This window comes from Protopterus annectens, chromosome 13.part0 (genome assembly GCF_019279795.1).
Source record: "Protopterus annectens isolate FY-2018-M chromosome 13.part0, PAN1.0, whole genome shotgun sequence".
Lineage (NCBI taxonomy): Eukaryota > Metazoa > Chordata > Ceratodontiformes > Protopteridae > Protopterus > Protopterus annectens.
Window position 1 is genome coordinate 855417729 of NC_056747.1, and position 21194 is coordinate 855438922.

Genomic DNA, 21194 nt, shown 5'->3' on the forward strand with positions numbered 1-21194 from the left:
GTTTCTGAAACCTGTGCACTCAACGAAAGGAAAGTACCCCCATATATGTGTGTGTGTGAGATATATATATATATATATATATATATATATATATATATATGTATACACACACACATATACATGCATGTGTGTGTGTGTATATATATATATATATATATATATATATATATATATATATATATATATATATATATATATACACACACACATGTATATATATATATGTCTATATATGTGTATATATATATATATATATATATATATATATATATATATATATATATATATAGATATATATATATATATATATATATATATATATATATATATATATATATATATATATACACACACACACACACACACACACACACACATGTATATGTATGTGTATATATGGGAGCGCTACAAAATCCAGAAACCCAAAGACCAAAATCTTGCTAGTTCAAAATACTGAAAACTCAAAATATTGAATCTCATACTACTGAAAACACACAGGCTACCAACACTAACTATATTCCAGCACAAGTACATACAGAAACAATTCTATGTGGGAAAGACTATAAGACAACTAAGAGAAAGGCTATCCAAACATGTCAGTGACATTAGGTTAAAAGATTTTAAAAGTCCCCTGGCAAAACATATCAGGGATCATGTAGATCATAGTTTTGTTTTCAGGGTTTTAAAAGTTGTATATGTGTCCAGTAGGGGGGTGATATCAATAATAGACTAGAGCAAGAGGAAATGCTCTGGATAGGGAAACTACAAGCACATGTAAAACCAGGACTTAATACTACATTTCCCATCCAACCTGCACTTAGGAAGCGAAGACTAAGAAGGCGTGTCTAACACTTCTCGGAGAGAAAGGGCACATTAACTTGTAGTGCTGTTTTATTCCACTTGCACTCAGGAAATGAAGTTAAGAAAGCGTGTTCAATGTATTAGGGAATGGGCGTGCTAATTAGTAGTTTCACCTCATTGGAACACAGTATTTTTTAAATAAGCAACAGTGGTCATTATGTATAGATCTGATGAAGGGTGAACTTTGAAACCCGAAAGCACTTATCTTTTTGTGTTTGTTTTACTATTTTAACAAGTTCTGACAATGTTTTATAATAAATAGAAGCTGCTTTAAAATTATTCAGAAGTGGATGTTCAGCTCTATTGATGTCAACTGTTTTAAGGTGATGTTTGTAGACAATATGCCTGCAAACGAAAAGTGCTTTTGAAGAGAGTGGCTGTAAGAAGCAACTTGAGACCTTGCTAACTGGTAGTGGTTGTGTTTTCTTACCGCACCCATCAGTTTTTAGAGACTCTGCCCTGGATGTGAAATACGTGCTGTTTGCTGCTGTTTATATATATATATATATATATATATATATATATATATATATATATATATAAACACACACACAAATATATATATATATATATATATATATATATATATATATATATATATATATAAAATATGTATGTATATGTATGCATGTGGGAAGTAGAAAATAACCACACAGAATTATGGCAGTTGAGTTTCTTGCAACCCAGCAGGCCATACATTTGACAGTTGAAATTTTATGCTTATTATGTTGCACTACTTAAAGCAGAGTCCATCTGAATTTCCTTTCTATAAATTGATGTAAAAAAAAAACCACTGGCTTGTTTTTTATGCATCATGTATTTTTATCTGTACAGCTATACTGCTATACTCCAAATTCATCTTTAATCTCTTTAGGTTCTCCAAGACAATGACAGCTCCTCAGACAGTATCACCAGGAATAACCCCTTTGTGCCTAGCAAAAGCAGTCAGTAGCTTCCAGAGGCCTAAAATGATACACATATGAAGTAGTTTATAGTCGTGACAATTATGTGTTTTCTCATATTCCATCTAGACAGTTATATAAATCCCAGGGTCTCCTGAAATGTACATCATATAAGCCTACTGTTCTATTAATGCAAATACACCCATTGATTTGGGCAGTAAAACTCCAAAGATTACTGCCCGTAGCCCATTTTCTTTCCTATGGGGAAAGATGTTAACCACAACAGGAAAAGAAAAAGTGGTAGCTGAAGCAAATAAATTTGGAACCAGTTACACCAATTGAATAAAACAAGAGAAAAAAGGCTCTTGGAAAGAGGAGTTTAGATTCAATTCAATAAAATAATAAAAAACCCAAGCCTGTCAATGGCTTGTGCTGCAAAGCTTTCCCTTATGTAAAAAAGACATCATTACAACACCAGTCTATATATATTCTCAAATTTGGTAATATAACACACATCATGTGATGCTGATTCTTTATTCCTCTTAATTTATGCATCAGTTTAATTCTAACCATGTCATTAAGCCCAGGGAACTTCTCTGCCCTGCAGTTACTAATCCACTTATATTCTACTTCCTCTGTCTTTGATTTAATATCACCTCCTCTAACATTAAGCTTTAACACTTGCAAAACAGTGAATTCAAAACTATGTTTAAACACTTTCTGTTGTATGTGCTTATTATATAAAGCATTTGTATCAATGCAGCAATTTAATATATAATCACATATTATATCCTTTAACCTTCTGTTTGACTTACTTGTATAGAACACATCACACACTTTACATAGTGCTATGTAAGTAGTTTTTTTTTTTCTATCACAATTAGCACAGGGTATCAAGTAAAATTCACATTTCATGGTTGGATGTTTAAAAATCTGATTCTTTAAATATAACATTGGTGACATCTTAAACAGGGATACATTCCTCTTTTGCTACCAGTCAGCACATCTGTTTTGATCTTTTGTTCTTTTGTAAAATAAAATTATTTTTAAAATTTTCTCTGTCCTATAGGAGAAGCTGGGTGTGTCATTTATTAGTTGTATGTTCTGTTATCATTTAAGGAATGTAATATACACTGATTATTTGGGTCTATGTCATTTAATCGAGCATTCATATATGTGAATACTAGAAGTTCGAACTGGGAAGTTCGAAAATTGAAAATGTTGAAGCCGCAGAAATATGAATTCTTTCCTAAGGAAAGAATTTGGTTGGCTATTTCTGTAGCTTCGACATTTTCTCTACTGTGGTGGGAAAGTTACGGAATGGGTTAAGGTAAGTGTGCCAGTGTGATGGATGTTGGGGTTAGGGTGCGGGTAAGGTAAGTGTGCGATAGTGACCGACTTTAGGGTTTGGGTTAAGGTTAGTGCATAGATAGTTGTGTATGTAAGGTTTAGTGTAGGTTTATTAGGTTTTTGGTGTGCTTGTGTTGTGTGTGTGTTTTTTGAGCAGCAATTTTTTTCCCTGGGAAAAAATTCGCTGTTCTGAGGTTACAATGTTGTCATATTTCGAACTTCCAAGTTCGAACATATGGTGGTCGAAATTTTGGAAGTTTGATTATATGACATAGACCCAATTATTTTTATTGTGTTAACCCAACCACTGCAGAATCACTGTAGTTTTTCTTGGTGCTGCTCCCATTACATCCTTGAAAATATCTGATAACAGGTAACACATAACTGCAAGCACAAAACAGTGCCTCATTTGTATCTGCAAAATAAGCACGTTTTTTTTTTTTTTTTTTTTTTAATATTCACATATTTTGTACCCTTCTGCACCTGTGAACTGTTCTTCCTGCTGAGTTCAGCTTCAATGAAAACCTTTTCTATAATCAGTCTTTTCTTTCTGCAGTAAATTGCTGAACTTCTGAGTGCTTGGTAACCAAAGAATTTCCATCTTCATTTCTGCTGATCGTCTCACTTTTCCACACTTGGGTCATTGTTTTCTCAACTACCTCCATTGCTCTAGCTTTCATGGTACAAACATACAAGTCTACAGTATCCTCCAGCATAATTTCTTCTTTGTTATCAAAACATAATTCAAATTGTAATCCTTTGTTACTTGCTGCATTGCAGGCTGCTGACTTGCTTCTGCCATCTTTTTTTTCCATTCCTATCCACACATGACCATCAACTGCCTCCAGCCACTCTCCTTGCTCACCAGATCCAGGACTTGACTTGCATCTGGGGCTGGTGAGGAAGTTAAGGATTCTGGTGTAGCATCATACTGCTGCCGGGGAGTGTGCCATAACCCGTAGTAAGCTTGTGAACTGTGCAGTGGCAGCCTTCGGGAGGTGCATGGACACTTCACACATGAGCAGCCTCCCAGCCAAGTGGTATACTGCTTGTAGAGTGGAGCTCACCACTCTCTTAATGCAACTTATTTAGCGAGCTTTAAGCAGCCTCCTTCCCATCCCAGGATTGATGAGTTGGCATCTGATGCTTATTCCCATCCCATCCAGTCCCTCCACGGCCCATGCCGCTAGTCTAACATGGGTTAATCTGAGGCATTGTCAGATTTTTGTTCCTGTCTACCTTGCGGTTGGATGTCTGCTTCTGCTTGTATTGGAATCGCACTGAAAACAGTCTTACTCAGAATAGGGTGCCCTACTAAGATAAAGGGGCAATAATTTAGTCCCTTGCTAGCATCCCCTGGTCAGTTAAACACCACAATCTTCTTAAAAAGGGCAATCCCTTATTGAGATCTCTATGGTTAATAAAGTGGATTAAATAGTATTGTAGTTTTCAAGGTCATCTTTGTGGTATTTTTATTATTAAGATACTGTAATTGAAATAAGCTTATTTATTTTGGGATAGTGGCATTGCAACATGCTTTTGAGTTAATTTTTTTTTGTTTCTTTTTAGGCTATAAAGCACTGAAAGCTCTTCTCAGAACCCTAGTAGAGCTGCAGAATGACTTGTTGTACCAGTATCCAGAGACCAAGCGTTTTGTTGATGGGAGTAGTTCAAAACCAGACAGGTAAATGGATACAGTTTTGTAACTGAAATAATGTTGATTGTTTCTGAAAAAGAATTAAATGACTCATCACCCACAAAAAGTTACAATAAATGTCATTATTATTCTGTCCCATTTGTTATCAAGGTTGTGTACTGAAAGCAATTGTGCAATTGAAAGATGCTTTCCTTATCTCACAGGTAAATCTGTCAGACAAATTAATGAGCAGGAACCATAAAGTAGACTGTTGTGAAGAATATGTTAGTTGTTATTGTTTTGTCTTTTCCCTGTTAGGGGTCGCCACAGCGGAACTTCGGTCCGCTAATGATTGGCAGTAGATTTTTATGGTGCAGAGTTGCCAGCCCAACGCCCAACCTTCAGCGAAGGCACGCCCATATGTTAGAACACAGATAAAAACAGCAATGTGTAGTTTTTCTGTCTGTGCCTGTGGGGGTAGTGTGAGAGAGTTTGCTGTATGTACAGTGAAATGTGTGGAACACCACAGAGGAATGCTGATGACATTTTTCAGAAGTATTCAATCTACAGATTTTGATAAATTTATCAACTTCATCTTCAGTTTAAGCACATAAAACCAAGTACTTGAACTATTAAAACAACAAGTATTAGGGAGATGATTGAGCAGCGGTCTTCCATCCCTGGATAATTTGGGAGAGGTTGTTGGCTACTGATAAGGCGACAGTTCCCACGTGTTCAGCAGTGGAAGCTTGTAGTTTAACTTTTGTTGCATCCTGAGCTGTTTGACAAAAATCAAGTTCAGTCTTCTTGGGTCAAAGAAATGCTGGTTATACATTTCATTTAAAAAGTATAAAGTGTTCTGCAAAAATCAGTCTTCATAGTGGTTAAAGGCATTAGTTTACAGGCCTTAAAAATTTGGATTTTGTATGTCGCAATAATGCAGTAGATATATTTTTGAAATGTATTTAAATACCTTATAGTATATCAGTAATCAGTTAAGCTGTGTACAGTCTGTCAGCAACATTTTGTTTGCCCACATGTGAGCTTTCATACAAGTCTAAGCAGTTTTGTCTTTGTTGCTTGATTGTTGAAATATTTAGAGAAATGCAAAAGTTATGATAATATAAATAAAAAAGTATATGAACAACTTTTAATACCTCTCTAACTGTTTTGCACAGATATCCAGTATCAGTGCAGTTGTATTGGCCATCACATGAGTTTTAAGAATCTTTCAAGGGTATGTGTGTTGCATGGTTTTGAAATTATCAATGTAAATATGATCAGGCAATACTGGTCTGCTACCTCTGACATTGTTTGTTTACATTCAGTTACCTGTCAAGTTCCTCTTGAATCCTTGGATCCACTGTTGTCTACTTAAAGCTTTTGAAAATATTCTTCACTGGATGGAAACATTATGGCTCTTCCTGGCAGAAACACTTTTAACTGAACAGGATGTAGCACTTTCAGTATCCAATACTCTTTTCTACACAACCAAATTACAGGTTGAAAACCTAACTTTTTATATCTTGTCTTGACAGCAAAGTCCAAGTCACAGTGGGACATGTTATCTCCTAACATTTATTTTTTTCTAGAGATCAAAGGCTGGCAGATACTTTTTCTCCAAGTTCAAATATGTCAGACCTCACCAGTATATGTCTATAGACCTTGTTCTTAATCATTATGTTAGATGCGATTGGTATATTCTTTCAGTCCTTGTTTATTTAGTGGGCTGTCAACTTCTTTATCATAAAGACTGCACTGTTCTTTCCTTTAGTAAACAGCCATTTGAGAAATGTTATTTCTTCTGTCCTTGTCCTCTGTATCTACAATTCTTAATTCTTGCATCTCCAGTATTGTATCTGCTGCCAATTCCTTGTCTCCCTTAATTTTGTGTTCACTTTGTTCAGATGGTCTAAGTGGAAAGTTAAGTTTTCCACATCCTTGATATCCCCATCCATTTTCTCCATATATGATTCTGGGAAGGAATTTATTTTCAACAACTCCATTATTTTGTGACATTCTTCATTTGCATTGTTTTTGTTTTGTGGTTTTCTGAAGCAGGATTTGGATGTAGGCCAACTAGACCTCTGAGCTTGGACAGTTCCTCTGTCATACTCGGCAAATCCACTCCTTTCTTCTTCTTTGGCATTTATCCCTTGTACAACTGACCATAGCAACATCGTATCACTCCCTCTTATGTAGCAAGTTGTCCTTTTCCAAATTTTAGAGCTCAGTAGTAATTTATACAAGGGTGAGACATGCTGCACAGAAATGCTTGCTCTATGCTTCCTGCACTCACCAGAAATCCAGCATAACTGAAACTTTTAAGTACTTTTGAGAATTTAAAAGGAATAGCTAATTACAATGTTTCAGGTAAAAGAGATGCATGATAGCTTGAAGTTGCACTATAAATGACTGGAACATACTTCTTGGACCAATGGTCATGGTAAGAAGTAATGAAATTCAGGAATGAATGGAGCATGCAAAAGACAATTCGTAAAAGAGGTGAGGGATTAATAAAAAAAGCTGTTAAGTAGAATCTGCAGTTTATCTCCCAGACATGGAAATAGGTAGATTAGGTGGGCCAGTCTATCTGTGCCATCAAATTCTGTATTTCTTTGCTTCATCTCAGATCCATTCCTTTTGGAAGCAATGTTTGCCACATCTGACGACCTGCATTTTTATGACTTGTTTTGCATGTAAAAAAATCTAGTCGTCGTGGATTATTTGTAGGCTTGCAGGCAGCAGAACCGCATTAGGTCTCAGCAGAAATGTTGATTTATTTTTTTTGTTGTTTAAGTTAATTTTATGGTTAGATAGAAGGAAGAATTACAAGAGACATGACTTCTGTTTGTTGTTTTTTAATGATTAAGCAACCAAGATCATTTCTAATTTCAGAATTTACAGTACATGTAAAAGGGCATAAATTTGTTAAGAATGATACAAGAATGTATGAAAGTCAGTAGCTCATATGGCTTTAGTACTTGGGTGGCAGTTTTGAGAGGCTGACACACGTCTTTTGTTTTAATTCAGTTTCTGACTTTGCTTAAGAAGATTTCCAGTCTTCCATTAAAACTAAATTACTCTAAGAAGTGTTGGTAACAGTTTGCATGGGTTTAATTCTTTCTGCATCAGTTAGCACATCAGAGTGGTATCAATGTTTGAATTGTGTAGGCCAAGCTTGCTAAGTTGGCATTTATATCATATTTATTGTTAACAGGAGACTTTTAGCCCATCTAATCTGACCTTAAATTGCATTTAATACTCTAACCTGCTACTATATCTCCCTTTTCATTGCCCTTTTTCTCTTTCCTGTAATTCATTTACTGGGTCCACATCACCATTTGTGAAGGAACGCTTTCACAGTTTTGATTCTGTGAAATACTTTCACAGATCCACAACTAACTTTCTCCTATCATCTGTTGCCTTTGCCCCATTTTTCCCTTTGTTCTTCGTGCTCAGCATGACTGGTTCACGTGTCTTTCACTTGATCTTGGCTACCCGTACCATATCCAACCATCTCTCCCGTCTCTTGATCAGAAGAGCTTCAACTTCTCTAATCCTTGATCGTACCTTTTCCCCTACATCTTACATGTCCTTCAGGCGGTTTTCCTCTGGCATCCTTTCATTATCCTGATGTAGCTTTGCATGACCTCCATAACTGCGTGCAGAACTTAGAGCATGATCTAACCAGGGTGTAGTAAGGAAGAGCCGTACTACTTTGCTTTTGAAATCGTTGCCCAAAGAATGTATCATAGCTTTTTGTTAACTGCTCTTGCTTTGATCCTAGTGATCTAATGCATGTGTGATGAACAGCTCTGGATTCCATTTCCTGATTTATCACTATAATTTCTAACAACTCAAAGGTCATTGTGACCCAAATGTAGAACTTTGCAGTTGGCAGCATTAAACATCAGCTGGTATATTTTTGACCTCATGATTAGCATTTCTGGTTCCCTTAGTAGACTCTGATCCTCATTTTCCAATCGCTCAGTTTGTCACTGAGGAAGTTTATCCTCTTCTTTATATGTATAAACTGAACAATGGATCAAAACATTGTAGTGCTCCTCTAGTCACTTCTGTTACTCGTGACATTAACCCTCTCACCATTACTCCTCTGCAAGGGAGCCCGCAGGATTTTTTGCAGGGGGGTGCAAACCCAGAGCCCCACCCATATAGCTCACCCCGCCCCCTGCCAACACAGCCCCGCCCAAAGTACACCCACCCCAAGCCCTGCCCACACAGCCATTCCAGTGTCCCATTACTTGGCTATTTCTCCCCATTTACTGTAGACACTGTTCAAGTCTGTGTGCATACTGTTTTATGCTTTAGTTCTACAATGATTACAGGCAGTTGGATTTAATTTACAACTTTTATTTCAAACATTATAGCCCAAACACTGAGACGTTTACTAAACCTAAACAAAGCAATAATCTTACAATGAAAACAGACTTGGCATTAAAGCTTCTCTACTTTTGAAACTCACATTCAATGAAACAGCATTGAAACCCACATTCAAAGAAAATGCATCTGGCCAGTCGCAGGTTATTTACCTTTGAACTGTTTTCAAGCAATAGGCTCCTTGCACACCGTTAGGGCCATGCAAAAGTTATTTGATTTACCTGATTGTATTAATTATAATATATAATTGAATTATATCCCTTGTATTATACAGCAGCACTTGTTTGAGTGACTCTGCTGAAGTAAAAGTAATCTGAATAATTCCACATTAAAGATATCTGAAACTAATGAAGATGTTGTTGCTAGAAAACAACTGTATATTTCAGTGTTTCATCTACAAATTCAGTGCCTGTTGCCGTCAAAGAATAAATTGCCTATGTTAAATTAAAACAATGGTAAGCTGGTATATTGCAATAGAAAATGGATGACAAGCTGAAAAACAGGTTCATAGTTATTAGGCATCTCATCCAAAGGAGGACATCCTGAGGACTGCAGCATACAAATGTATATGCTGTAGGAATAGAACCTCAAGCCTTTACATTAAGATGCAAGTATTCTACTTGTGGTGCTACTAACATAGCTTTAAAACTTTATACCACAATAGAGATACCATTTGCTAAACAAAACAGTTGCACATTGTAAATAGACATGGCATGAGCAGCAGTGAACTTAGCTTCCCTTAAAACTCACAGTTCCTTGAAAATGCACTTGAAAATTCCACCTGTTAACTCTAACTTGGGCATTTCACTTTCTCACAAACATACCACACCCTCAAGGCCTCAACCTTAGTGCAAGAAATCTGGACAAAGCCTAAAATAAATAGGGACAGATTATAAATATGGCTCTCAGAAACTTAGAAAATTGCAAGAGTAACAGGATTTGTGTTGGTATGCATTTTTCTAAATGACATGACATCTAAAACTGAAATGGAAGGAATATGGGGAAAAAATCTGGACAGCTGAGGGGTATGCTACCTCCCTTTTATACACACACCAAATAATTCTGGTCAGACAAATTAGTTCTGGGAAGGTTGCACTGAACGGCACCGTGCTTGAGCTGAAGTGGGTGAAATCCTGGTAGCCAGTGATAACTGATCTGCAGCTCAGCATTGTGGAGCATTAAAGCATTTTTAGCAGAGCATTGTTTCATCACTACCTATTGTGTTTGCACATAAGCTGTAGTTATTTTAAACATTTGCCTTTTTTGATTACTACAGAGTACATTTACCCACCAGAGCTATTGTCTTTTGACTTCAGTGTGGAGCTAGTTGTTGCAGGGCTTGGCTTTTAAATAAGGTAGCAATGCTTATTTACCATATACCATTAAAGCCACCCTGACCCAACTACAAGTGTACTAAAACACAGACACTGCTATAAGACACTGGTCTGCAATAAAATGTAATAAGCTTCTGAAAATACTGTAATCCTGTCCTTTTATTACAATGAATATAAAATACTTCGAAATAAGGTAAAAAAGCTCATAATCTTAGACCGACAAAACTACTTTTCCACACTTCAAAATAATAAAATCAAACCCTCAGAAATTTTGGAAAGGTATCTCTACTTAACCCCAGCAAACCAGATACCCCTACCCCAGACCCAAACGCTCCTGACCAAGACTTGGCTACCCAATTTAACTCTTCATTGAATCCATTTCCAAATTAACGCCATCTTTCTCTAACACCACTACACTGCTACTACTTCCTCATTCCCATCTACTAACTCCCATCCCTCCACTCCTCCTACTACTTCATCAGCTTCATCTGCCCCTAATTCTCCCTCTTCACACTCCTTTTTTCTCATTTAAACCTATACCCAACTTCTACTATAAAGAAATTCCTTATGAAACTGAAGCCATGCACCAATGCTCCTGATAACATCCCTTCTTACTTTCTTAGCAAAGCTGCTGAAGCAATCGCTACCCTATTAGCATTTTAATCAACTGCTCTATCCAAGAATGTATAGTACCCCAAGTCTGGAAAAGGGCCTTTATCATACCTCTACATAAAAGGTGGCAACAACAACAATGTTACTAATTTCCCCCATCGCTATTCTGTCCCCATCTCTAAACTCCTAGAAAAGTGTATCCAACTACAACTCCTTCCACATCTCTTAGATAATCACCTACTAACTCCCACACATGGAGTCAGACCACATCATAGCATTATGACCGCCCTCCTCTCCTTCCTTGAAACTGTAAATAAAGCCCGTGACTCTGGCCAAATTGTTTCTACCCTACTACTCGACCTCTCTAAGGCCTTTGACACACTCTCACAGCCTGCTACTAACTAAACTTTCTAAACTTAACCTATCTCCCTCCTCCTTGAACTGGTTCTCCAGCTACTTATCTAACAGATCTCAAGCAGTCAAATGGAAAAAGGCCACCTCCTCATTTCTAAATACTCCTACTGGGGTACCCCCAGGGCTCTATACTGAGTCCCCTTCTCCAATATATTTATAAAGGATTTCCGCAACTCTATCCCATTCTCAGACATCATCCAATATGCCGATGATTCTGCTATTATCTGCGCTGCCACCTCTATCCCCTCACTCCTAAAACTGACTCAAGATGCTTTTACAACAACTGAGCAATGGATGAAAAGGAATCACCTAGCACTCAATGCCTCTAAAACCAAATTAATGTTATTCACCCCCTCTAAGGCAACTTCTTTCAATATAAACACATTCCACATCTCTAGACAAAATAATCTACCCCTGGAACTGGTGTCCGAGACCAAGTTACTTGGGGTCCAAATTGATAACCAGCTCAAATTCAACTCCCACCTACAGTTAAATATCAAGAAAACCCGGTATGCTTTACCGACAAAATCATTACCTTACACCTGCTACCAAAATCACCCTCTACCTCATTTCTTATCCCTCCCTTCTCTATGGAGCTCCACTCCTAACTAATCTACAGACCTCTCTAAAACACAACTTTCGTATTGCTCCAACAAAATTGCCAAGTAAGCTAACACCGACAAATCCTCAACCCAGCACTGTTCCTCTCTCCAAAAACTAAAAATGGCTAGAGCTACCCAGTTATCTCACATATACTCAACTAAATCTTGCACATAAGCTCATTTTCAACCCCTCCCTTTGTCCCTCCCTTTCATCAGCCTTTAAAATGCACCTTCCTGCAAGAGTATTAAGGTCCAACAATCAAAATCTATTAGAAGTATATAAACCAACTAGTCCCCCAGGCAAAAATCTTCTGTCTTATGGCCTTGCATGCCTTTGGAACTCCCTACCACCTTCCAGTCGCACCACCCCCAACCATTTTATATTTAAAAGATCTCTTCATTCACATCTAGTATCCCAGTGGGAATGCTCTTGCTCCCACACCACGTAACACTTGCAAACTCCATCTTCTTTCTTCCTCTGTTTCCTCCTGCAACTTTCCTAATTACCCACCCTAACTCATACATATTATTATTCCTACAATAATCAGAAAGAATATACTAGGCCACACTTTTCAAGTATTGCTTCCCTAATACGTTATTGGTTCTCAGTACTTTTGTGCATTGCTTCCTAATATGTTATTATTCCTCAATATTGTCATCAAATGCTTCCAAATATGTTGTTATTTCTCAGTGCTTTTGTGCTAAATTTCCCTTTAGTCTGTATTACCTATTAATTTCATCACTAGATTGTACTCGCTCTAGTTGTATTATTTTCAAATTGTTATTTCTTGTATGATTAACTTCTGTGTAATTGTATAATTTGTATATCTATTAATAACCTACTTAGTTTTGGAGCTTTTCTCCCCAGGACTCCATTGAAAACGGGTTCATTTGGCCCAATGGACTATCCTGGCAAACCAACTGCAAATAAAATAAATAAAACTGTCATATGCATTTCAATACCCAAGGCTACATTATCTAGTCATGTAAATATTCTCTGCATGGCAACAACGAAAAGGCTTTCAATGCTGGTAATTCTTTAACAATATACTTACTAAAGCTTACTTGCATCTTACAATATCAGACAAGCTTACTAAAGCATACTTGCATCTTACAATCTCCGACAAGCTTACCTGATGTTCATTAAACCATGGCTACTTAAACAGAGCAACAGGGCACTGTGACAGCATACAGTTCCAGAATAAGAAGCATAAATCAACAGTACAAAAATCTGATAGAAAACCAGAACATTTTGCAAAATCAAGGACAGATGAAAAGCCACGGTCATATTTGTGATCTACTTTGGATGGGGGAATACTCTGCACATTTACACTGCATAACTGCTCCTTGACTTCCATGGACACATCCAGAGCCACTACAATGGGGAGTGGGGTGCAATAAGTATGTCACAATTTGAAATGTCTCTGGCTGACAGTGATGGATCTGACACACATACCTCTCAACTTCAGAGCAAGAAATCTGGACAAAGCCATACATAGAACTAGAAGTGTGACAAGCCCAAAAATAAGGCCAATTTTTAAATATTGCTCTTATAACTTAAATAGAACAGGTAGATCTTGCATTAGTACAAGTTTTCTGAAGGGTATGAAATCTGAAACTCAAATGTCTGCCATTATTTTCTAACTTCAATCTTTAATGACTTGCCACTAATTTGCCAGAAAACCACAATTTTATGAAAAACGGACCAAAATGTGATGCAAAAATACCAGTCAAAAAAGGGACACCATTTTAATATTAACAGTAAACTTGAAGCAGCTAACAAAATAGGAGGATCCACATGCATTTCTGAAATAAAGTTAATCTATAAGTGATCATTACAGTTGTATATAATTGTAAACCCTCCACATTTTCTTCCAAAATTGCCATTTTGGAGGAGGGATTATTAGGGGAGAGCAACATTTTGAGCCAGAATTGGGGACAATTGAGATGTTTGGATATTCCTAATCTACAAAGTGATTTGCACGTACCTCTCAACCTCTTAATGCAGGAAATCTGAACAATGCCAAATATATTGGGGAACATACAAACACTACTAAAAATTGCTCTTGTATAAACGTAAAGACAGTCTTGCATTAGCATGCATTTTTCTGAAGGTTATGACATCTGAAACTCAATGTCTGTCATTTAATGGCTTCATTCCTAAATGATTTGCTAGAAAATCACAAATTTGAGAACAAACAAAAATAAGCAGCAAATATCTATTCATTCTGCAAAGATATGGACAACTGAGAGGTATAGTTCAACCGGGGCTGTCTGAGCTTGCTACCCCCCCCTCACAAAATCATGGTCAAATGGAGCCTCCCCCCTGCAGCAATTCCAATGTCCCATTCCTTGGTTATTTTGCCCCATTTATCATAAACACTAATGTGCATACTGCTTTACTTCTGCGATGATTTAGGATTTCATTTGAAAGTTTTATTTTGCATTTTACAGCACAAACCCTAATACATATCTGTTAAAGCAATGCAGTCTCACAATGAAAATAGATCAACATTAAAACTTCTCTGCTCTTGAAACTCGCATGCATTGAAACAGCACTGAAACCCACTTTCAGAGAAAATGCATTTTGCCAATGGCAAATATTAACTCTGGGCTGTCTACAAAATCATAGGCCCCTCGAACATAACATACACATGCTCTTTGATACACCTTCCTGACTGTATTACATTATAGTCCTTGTACAATACAGTACAGTTGTTAGAGGGCATTTTAAATTTATTGTTTTGAACATTTTTCCAGTAAACAATGAAACAAAAAGCATCCACTAATGACAAAACTGCCCAATTCAGAACATTTCCATCATAAAAAGTCTACTCAAGTCCACCAGTATCAGTAAAAATACACAATCTCTGAAGTAGTAAACTCCACATTGAAAAATTTGTAACTAATAAAGAGGTTGCTGCTAGCAAACACTTTATATGTCATTGTTTAATCTACAAATAAAGTGCCTGTTACTCTTGAAGAATAAATTGCTTTTGTTGCATGCAATAAAAAAATGAAAAGCTAGTAATACACATAATAGGGAATGGATAGCAAACTGTTAACAGGTTCATAGTTACTAGGTATCTTTGCCAAAAGACTGCAGCATCCACCCCTTTACAACACAATACAGCATCAGCAATGCATTTACCTACTGTGGGAGTAGAACCCACAGCCTTCAGCATCTAAATCAAGTACACTATCTGTTGTGCTATTAACAATGCAAGCAGACTAAACACAAGCAGCACTAAACCTTTGCTCCCCTGCAGCTCTCAGCTCCTTGTAAAATCTACTCCGACACTCAGCTGTATCTCTGAACTTTTCAGCACAAGAAATCTGGAAAAAGCCCAAATTTATTGGCGCCGGGGGGGGGACAAAGGGCCAAATGCCAGGGACACATTTTAAACATTGCTTGTATAATGTTTGAAAGTTGCTAGAATAAAATGCTGCGTTACCACCATACATTTCACTGCCACGTCTTGAACCCAGGGGACCCCGTGCAAAACAGTCAGAGCAACATACCACTACGCCAAATCAACTGTTTTGTGAAAGAGGAAGACTGAAACTTAAATAGCTACCATTTAGTGAATTCAGTTCTCACCATAGCACAGCTGTCAGCCTCTTAGCACAAAAGACCTGAACAAAGCCAATAATGGGTGACTACTACAACCACCAAACATTCAGTGAATTCAGTTCTCACCATAGCTCTCAACCTCTTAGCAAATAACACCCGGACAAAGCCAGTAATGGGAGAATATAGCCGCAAACATATTCAGTGAAATCTGTTCCTAGCATAGCTCTCAACATTAGCAAAAACCTGGATGAACCAAATAAATACGTGAACAAAGCCAATACTGGGTGAATACAGCCCTCAAACATATTCAGTGAATTCAGTTCTTACCATAACTCTCAACCCTAGCACAAAACCTGGATGAAGCCAATAATGGGGGGAATACAGTCCCAAACACTACCTAAACAAAGCCAATACTGGGTGAATACAGCCTCCAAACATATTCAGTGAATTCAGTTCTTACCATAACTCTCAACCCTAGCACAAAACCTGGACGAAGCCAATAATGGGGGGGGGGGATACAGTCCCAAACACAGGGATACATTTCAAATATCCATCTTGCACACTTAGAAAATTGCTAGAATAAAAGCTTTTGTTACCATACACTTTCTGAAGAATATGAAGTCTGACAAGTGTGTCCATTTTTTTTAACTTTTGTTAACCAGGAAAGTCTGACTTTGAAAAAAAAAAAAAAAAAGCTAAGTTTTAGCAGAGGCCCAGGGAGAAACACTCCAGACAGCCAAGAATAAAACCAGAGAACATGTAGCTGTCTGGCAACAAGGACACAAATGCAGAAACCACAGATTTTATGAGGAACAGAAAAAGTATGAGGGAAAATCCTGCAACATTTTTACAAATGGTGGTGGGTAGGGAATTCAGGCTCTTGCCACTTGGGCCCAAGGTACAGGGTTCAAGCCTTATTCACTACCCACCACCATGTACACCTGGGGCATTTTACACACACACACACACACACACACACACACACACACACACACACACACACACACACACACACACACACACACACACACACACACACACACGTTCCAGCTGCCGCTTGCTAAGTGTCCGGTCGTCAGGTCCCGCCTGTGTGAGTTCCCGCTCACAAACCTCAAACTGACAGCGATGATGTCAGCACGCCTGCGACTGGACTAGGACTTCTTCTTAAAGGAGAATGTGCGTAAAATAAAAAAAAATATTTTTTTGTAATTCTCTAGCCGTAGCCGATTCCTTGCACCTGTCTGCGGGCGCCCTTGCTCCTCTGTCCTAGTTTTCAGCCATGCTGCAGGCTACTTCTGCTCCCAACCCTGCAGTATTTTGTAGCAGCCACCTCTGTAGGATTAAGTCAAAAGAATTGTGAAGTAACAGGTTATGGCCATTGTTACTCCCCTGTCAAGTTTTCTGTGTAAGCCACTTATAAAACTTGCTCTGGTTCAGCTGACAATTCCATTTGGCCATAAACTGACCTTGATTGTTGTACCGGAGGTCAGTTGCCCTTGAGGGTAAACAGCCACCTTTTTTCTTATAATTCTGTAATTAACTTTCCTTACTGCACTAAGCTAATAGGCTTGTAACTTCAAGGCATTTTTCTTCACCCTTTCGCTTCCTGCAAGAGTACCAGTCGTATGTGCTTACCATCTTCTATTTCTCAGGCATTTCTACACTGGCCACTAATCTGTTCAAGATCTTCATCAGTGAATCCACCAGGCTGCTTCCTAGATTGCCGAATACCCTGGGAGGCAGCCTGTTTTCTATGTCTTATCCTCCTTAAGCCAACTGCGGGAGGGCAGCCACTGTGGTGCAGTGGTTAGCATTGTTGCCTCACAGCAAAAGGTTCTCCGGTTCGATCCTCAGCTGGGGTGCCTTCTGTGCGGAGTCTGCATGTCCTCCATGTGGCCACGTGGGTTTCCTCCGGGTGCTCCTGTTTCCTCCCACATCTCAAAGACATGCTGTAGGTGGATTGGATACTCTAAATTGGCCCTAGGCATGAGTGTGTGCATTTGTGTGTGTGCCTTCATTGGAAGGTTGGGTGCCGGGTTGGCAACTCGACACTGTAAAACTCCACTGCTAATCATGAGCGGACAGATGATCCGCTGTAGCGACCCCTAACCGGGAAAAGCAGAAAGAAGATGATCCTCCCTAAGCCAACTGCGGTGGTGGTGCTGCGGTAGCATTGTCGCCTCACAGTAAGACATTGTCCTGTTCGATTCTCAGCTAAAGCGTCTTCAGTGTGGAGACGTGCGTGAATGGGCGTACCTTCGTTGAAGGTTGTGCATCAGGGCTGGCAACTCGGCACGTAAAAATCTACTGCCAATCATTAGCGGACCGGAGTTCCACTGTGGCGACCCCTAACTGGGAAAAGCCGAAAGACGCAACAATCCTCCCTAAGCCATCCAGCTTGCATTCCTCCTGTCTGTTGTGTTGTTTGATATTCTCTCCGCTGTGTCCTGATTCCTTTTCTGCATGGCATCCTGCACTTCCTTGCTTTTCTGAAGACAAGATTAAATAATTTGGTACCTCTTTTTTTCTTCTTGTCTGTTTTGCTCTTGCTATCTCTAATTGGCCTGGCAAAGTCTGTTCCTCCCTTAGTCATCTCTGCTGCATACCTGAAAATCTTTTTTTAAATACTTTTATTGAATTATTATTTGTGATGTAGGCAATATAAAAGTAATCAAACCATATTAACATGTTCTTGTTTACAAGAGTTATGTATCACATATATTGTTATATATCATGTAGTCAAAGCAACATTACATAAATTGTTCAAATCCTGACTTTTGTTTAACCTCATTCCACATGCAAAACATATTTCTGCATGCATTGTTCCACTTTGTCATTTTTTTGTATGTAATTTTCACCTATCCTTTTCTAAAGATCCCACTTTCTGTTGTTTTTTTCTCTTTTACAGTATTCACTACTTTAAGTATAATTGGGTTAGATTTTGATTTCCATTTTCTAGTAATTGCTTTTTTGGCAGCCACCAGAATTAAACTTAACAAGGCCTTATTATGTCTATGCAGTTCAGATCCTGTATGCCAGCTCAAAAAAAAAAATTCCAAGCCATAATTTAAAGGGTATTTTTAAAACTGGTAAAACAACATTAAAGAAAGGTTTGGGAAAAACAGCAAAAAAAAAAAAAGCTAAATGTGGTTGCTGTAACCAGTGTAAATATATTATGAAGGGGAATCAATCACACTTGGAAATATGATGAAATCAAGAATTAATTTTAAAATAATTAATTGTGGGAGTAATGGAATCATTTAGTTTGCTATTTGTATTAAATGTGCCTGTTTTTATGTAGGAAAGATGAAGAGGGCATTTAGAAAGAATATATGATTATATTTATAGAATTAAGAGTAAGAACATAAATAATGTCCCTTATAAGGATGCATTACTTGAACAATCACACAATGACTTCAAATTTGGTATTTTAGAACATGTTGAGATAAACTGGGGAGGGGGGGTGACTGGGAGAATAGGTTGGAATATAAAGAATTACTTTGGCAATTCAAATTGAATGCCTTTACTTATCCTTGTCTATATGACTATATTTCAGCCCAGCCTGTCCTAAAAGTACATATAGCTAAACTGTAATGTTATTTATTGTATTGATTAAAAAATGTCACACTTTTTAGTGATTTTGATGCTTTTAACATGTTTGAAGAAATTGAATTTTAGGGAATTTTTAAAGATGTATGTATGACTTTAAGAATTCAATTAGATTGATTTAATTATTTAATTACTTGACTTAACTGATGATATGTAATAGATATGCAAAAAACAGGGGAGGTGGAATAAAGCATTTTCATTCCCATGAAGTCCTGAGTGTGGAAGGAACAAAGTGATTAATGCTTTAACTTTTTGTATTAAATTAGTGGATTTTGAATTTCCTTGATCTGATTTGTTTTTCACCTCCATCTCCACACACCACGCTGAAACATTTTTGTTGGTTACTGCTGTTTTTTTGGTGACATTTAAGCTTTTGGCTTTGATTTCCTTAGTTGCACTCACTTGCTCACCCAGTATTCCTGACAGAGTTCTCTGTAGGGAATGTTTAAAGTCTGCCAACTAGCTACACTCTGAAAACATATGCTGCCAGGTACTTCTTTCTTCCCCATTACACCTCAAACATTTGACATCTACTTCAGGAAAAATTCTTTGTGGTCTGTTTGGGGTACAAAAAGTATCTATGCAAACACTTCCAGGCAAAAATACTAAATAATCTAGATTTTGTTGCATATTTGGGAGCCATACAAATGTATTCCCATTGTTTTTGTGCCCATTGTTTTTGTGTGAATTGTGCATCCAATCTTCTGACCTCTTCTGATTAATTTCTCTAGTTATTGTGCAATATTTTATGTACCATACTAATTATCCCTGTTTTTAACAGCTTCTGTTCTAGATTCAATCAAAAACTCAACCAGTACAGGATTTCCATTTAGGATTCCCCATCCCTTTCTCTTGTCTATACTCTGATCTCAATCCCTGATACAGAAGGCAATCAATAGCCTGCAATCCTAATATCTTTTTGACCTCTTCCCATTCTGTTTCCTTTCCCTCTCTCATTATTTGTTCACAATACCCTGATTATATTCCCAGCTTCCTCCAGTGAGTCCCAGCCCCCTTCTTGCCCATTCTCTGTTCCCCTAATTGGACTCACCCCTAATGACAGACTCTCATTTTCTCCATTCCTATGTTGGCTTAGTTCTTCGTATACTTTCTGCTACTTTATGAATGTATAATATTCTATATGACTGTTGTTTTTTTCCTTAAGGATCTGCATCCAAAATTTCATGATTTCCTTATTTCTTGAATTATCCCCATGCTTCTTCATCATCCCTCTCCACTTTGAATTGTAGTTTTCTGATTCAGTTATGTATAGCCTTTGCTCTAAAATATTCCTTCAAGTCAGGTATTCCTAAACCTCATTGTTGTATTAAGAGAATCAACTTATCCCACTTAACCCTTGCTCTCTTCCCCTCTCAAAATTCTTCAACTCTTTATTAATTACTATCTACAACTTCTCTTCTAGTTGATAAAAATATGCCTGACCAGTGTTTAACACTAAATGGACTAAAAGCATTTTTATTGCTTGTACCTTGCCAATCCATATCCATACACAAGAGCTTCCAGTTTATCAGTTTTATTATCTTTTGTTTAGTCTCTTCCCACCTATTCTTAGCTGCCATAACAGAATATTTTTTGATCCATACTCTTAAATACTTACATTTGATAGTGTCCCCATAGATGTGGGTATTGCTGAACCAGATCATGTGCGATTACATAGGCTATAGCTATAGCCTTTGTTTTATCTTCTTTAATTTTATATCCCGAAAAAAAAGGGGGGGACTGTCTCGGAATGTTCCACAACAGTGAGATGTCGCTTTCTGCTTCCATCAGATACAAAATAAAATCATCTACAAATAAAGCCAGCTTTTCTAGAAAACCATACCAGTTATGTCCTTGAATTTCTGAGTCACCTTATTTTCTTTGTCAATGGTTCTAAAT

General features: G+C 37.5%; 1 protein-coding gene across 1 annotated transcript in view; it reads left to right on the forward strand.

Annotated features, from left to right (window-relative positions):
• Nucleotides 1-21194, forward strand: part of AATF (apoptosis antagonizing transcription factor) — a 1387092-nt gene that overhangs the window by 623371 nt on the left and 742527 nt on the right. The window contains exon 5 of the mRNA XM_044054573.1: nucleotides 4683-4797. Within this exon, the coding sequence (XP_043910508.1) occupies nucleotides 4683-4797 (115 nt within the window). The remainder of the gene's footprint in view (nucleotides 1-4682; nucleotides 4798-21194) is intronic.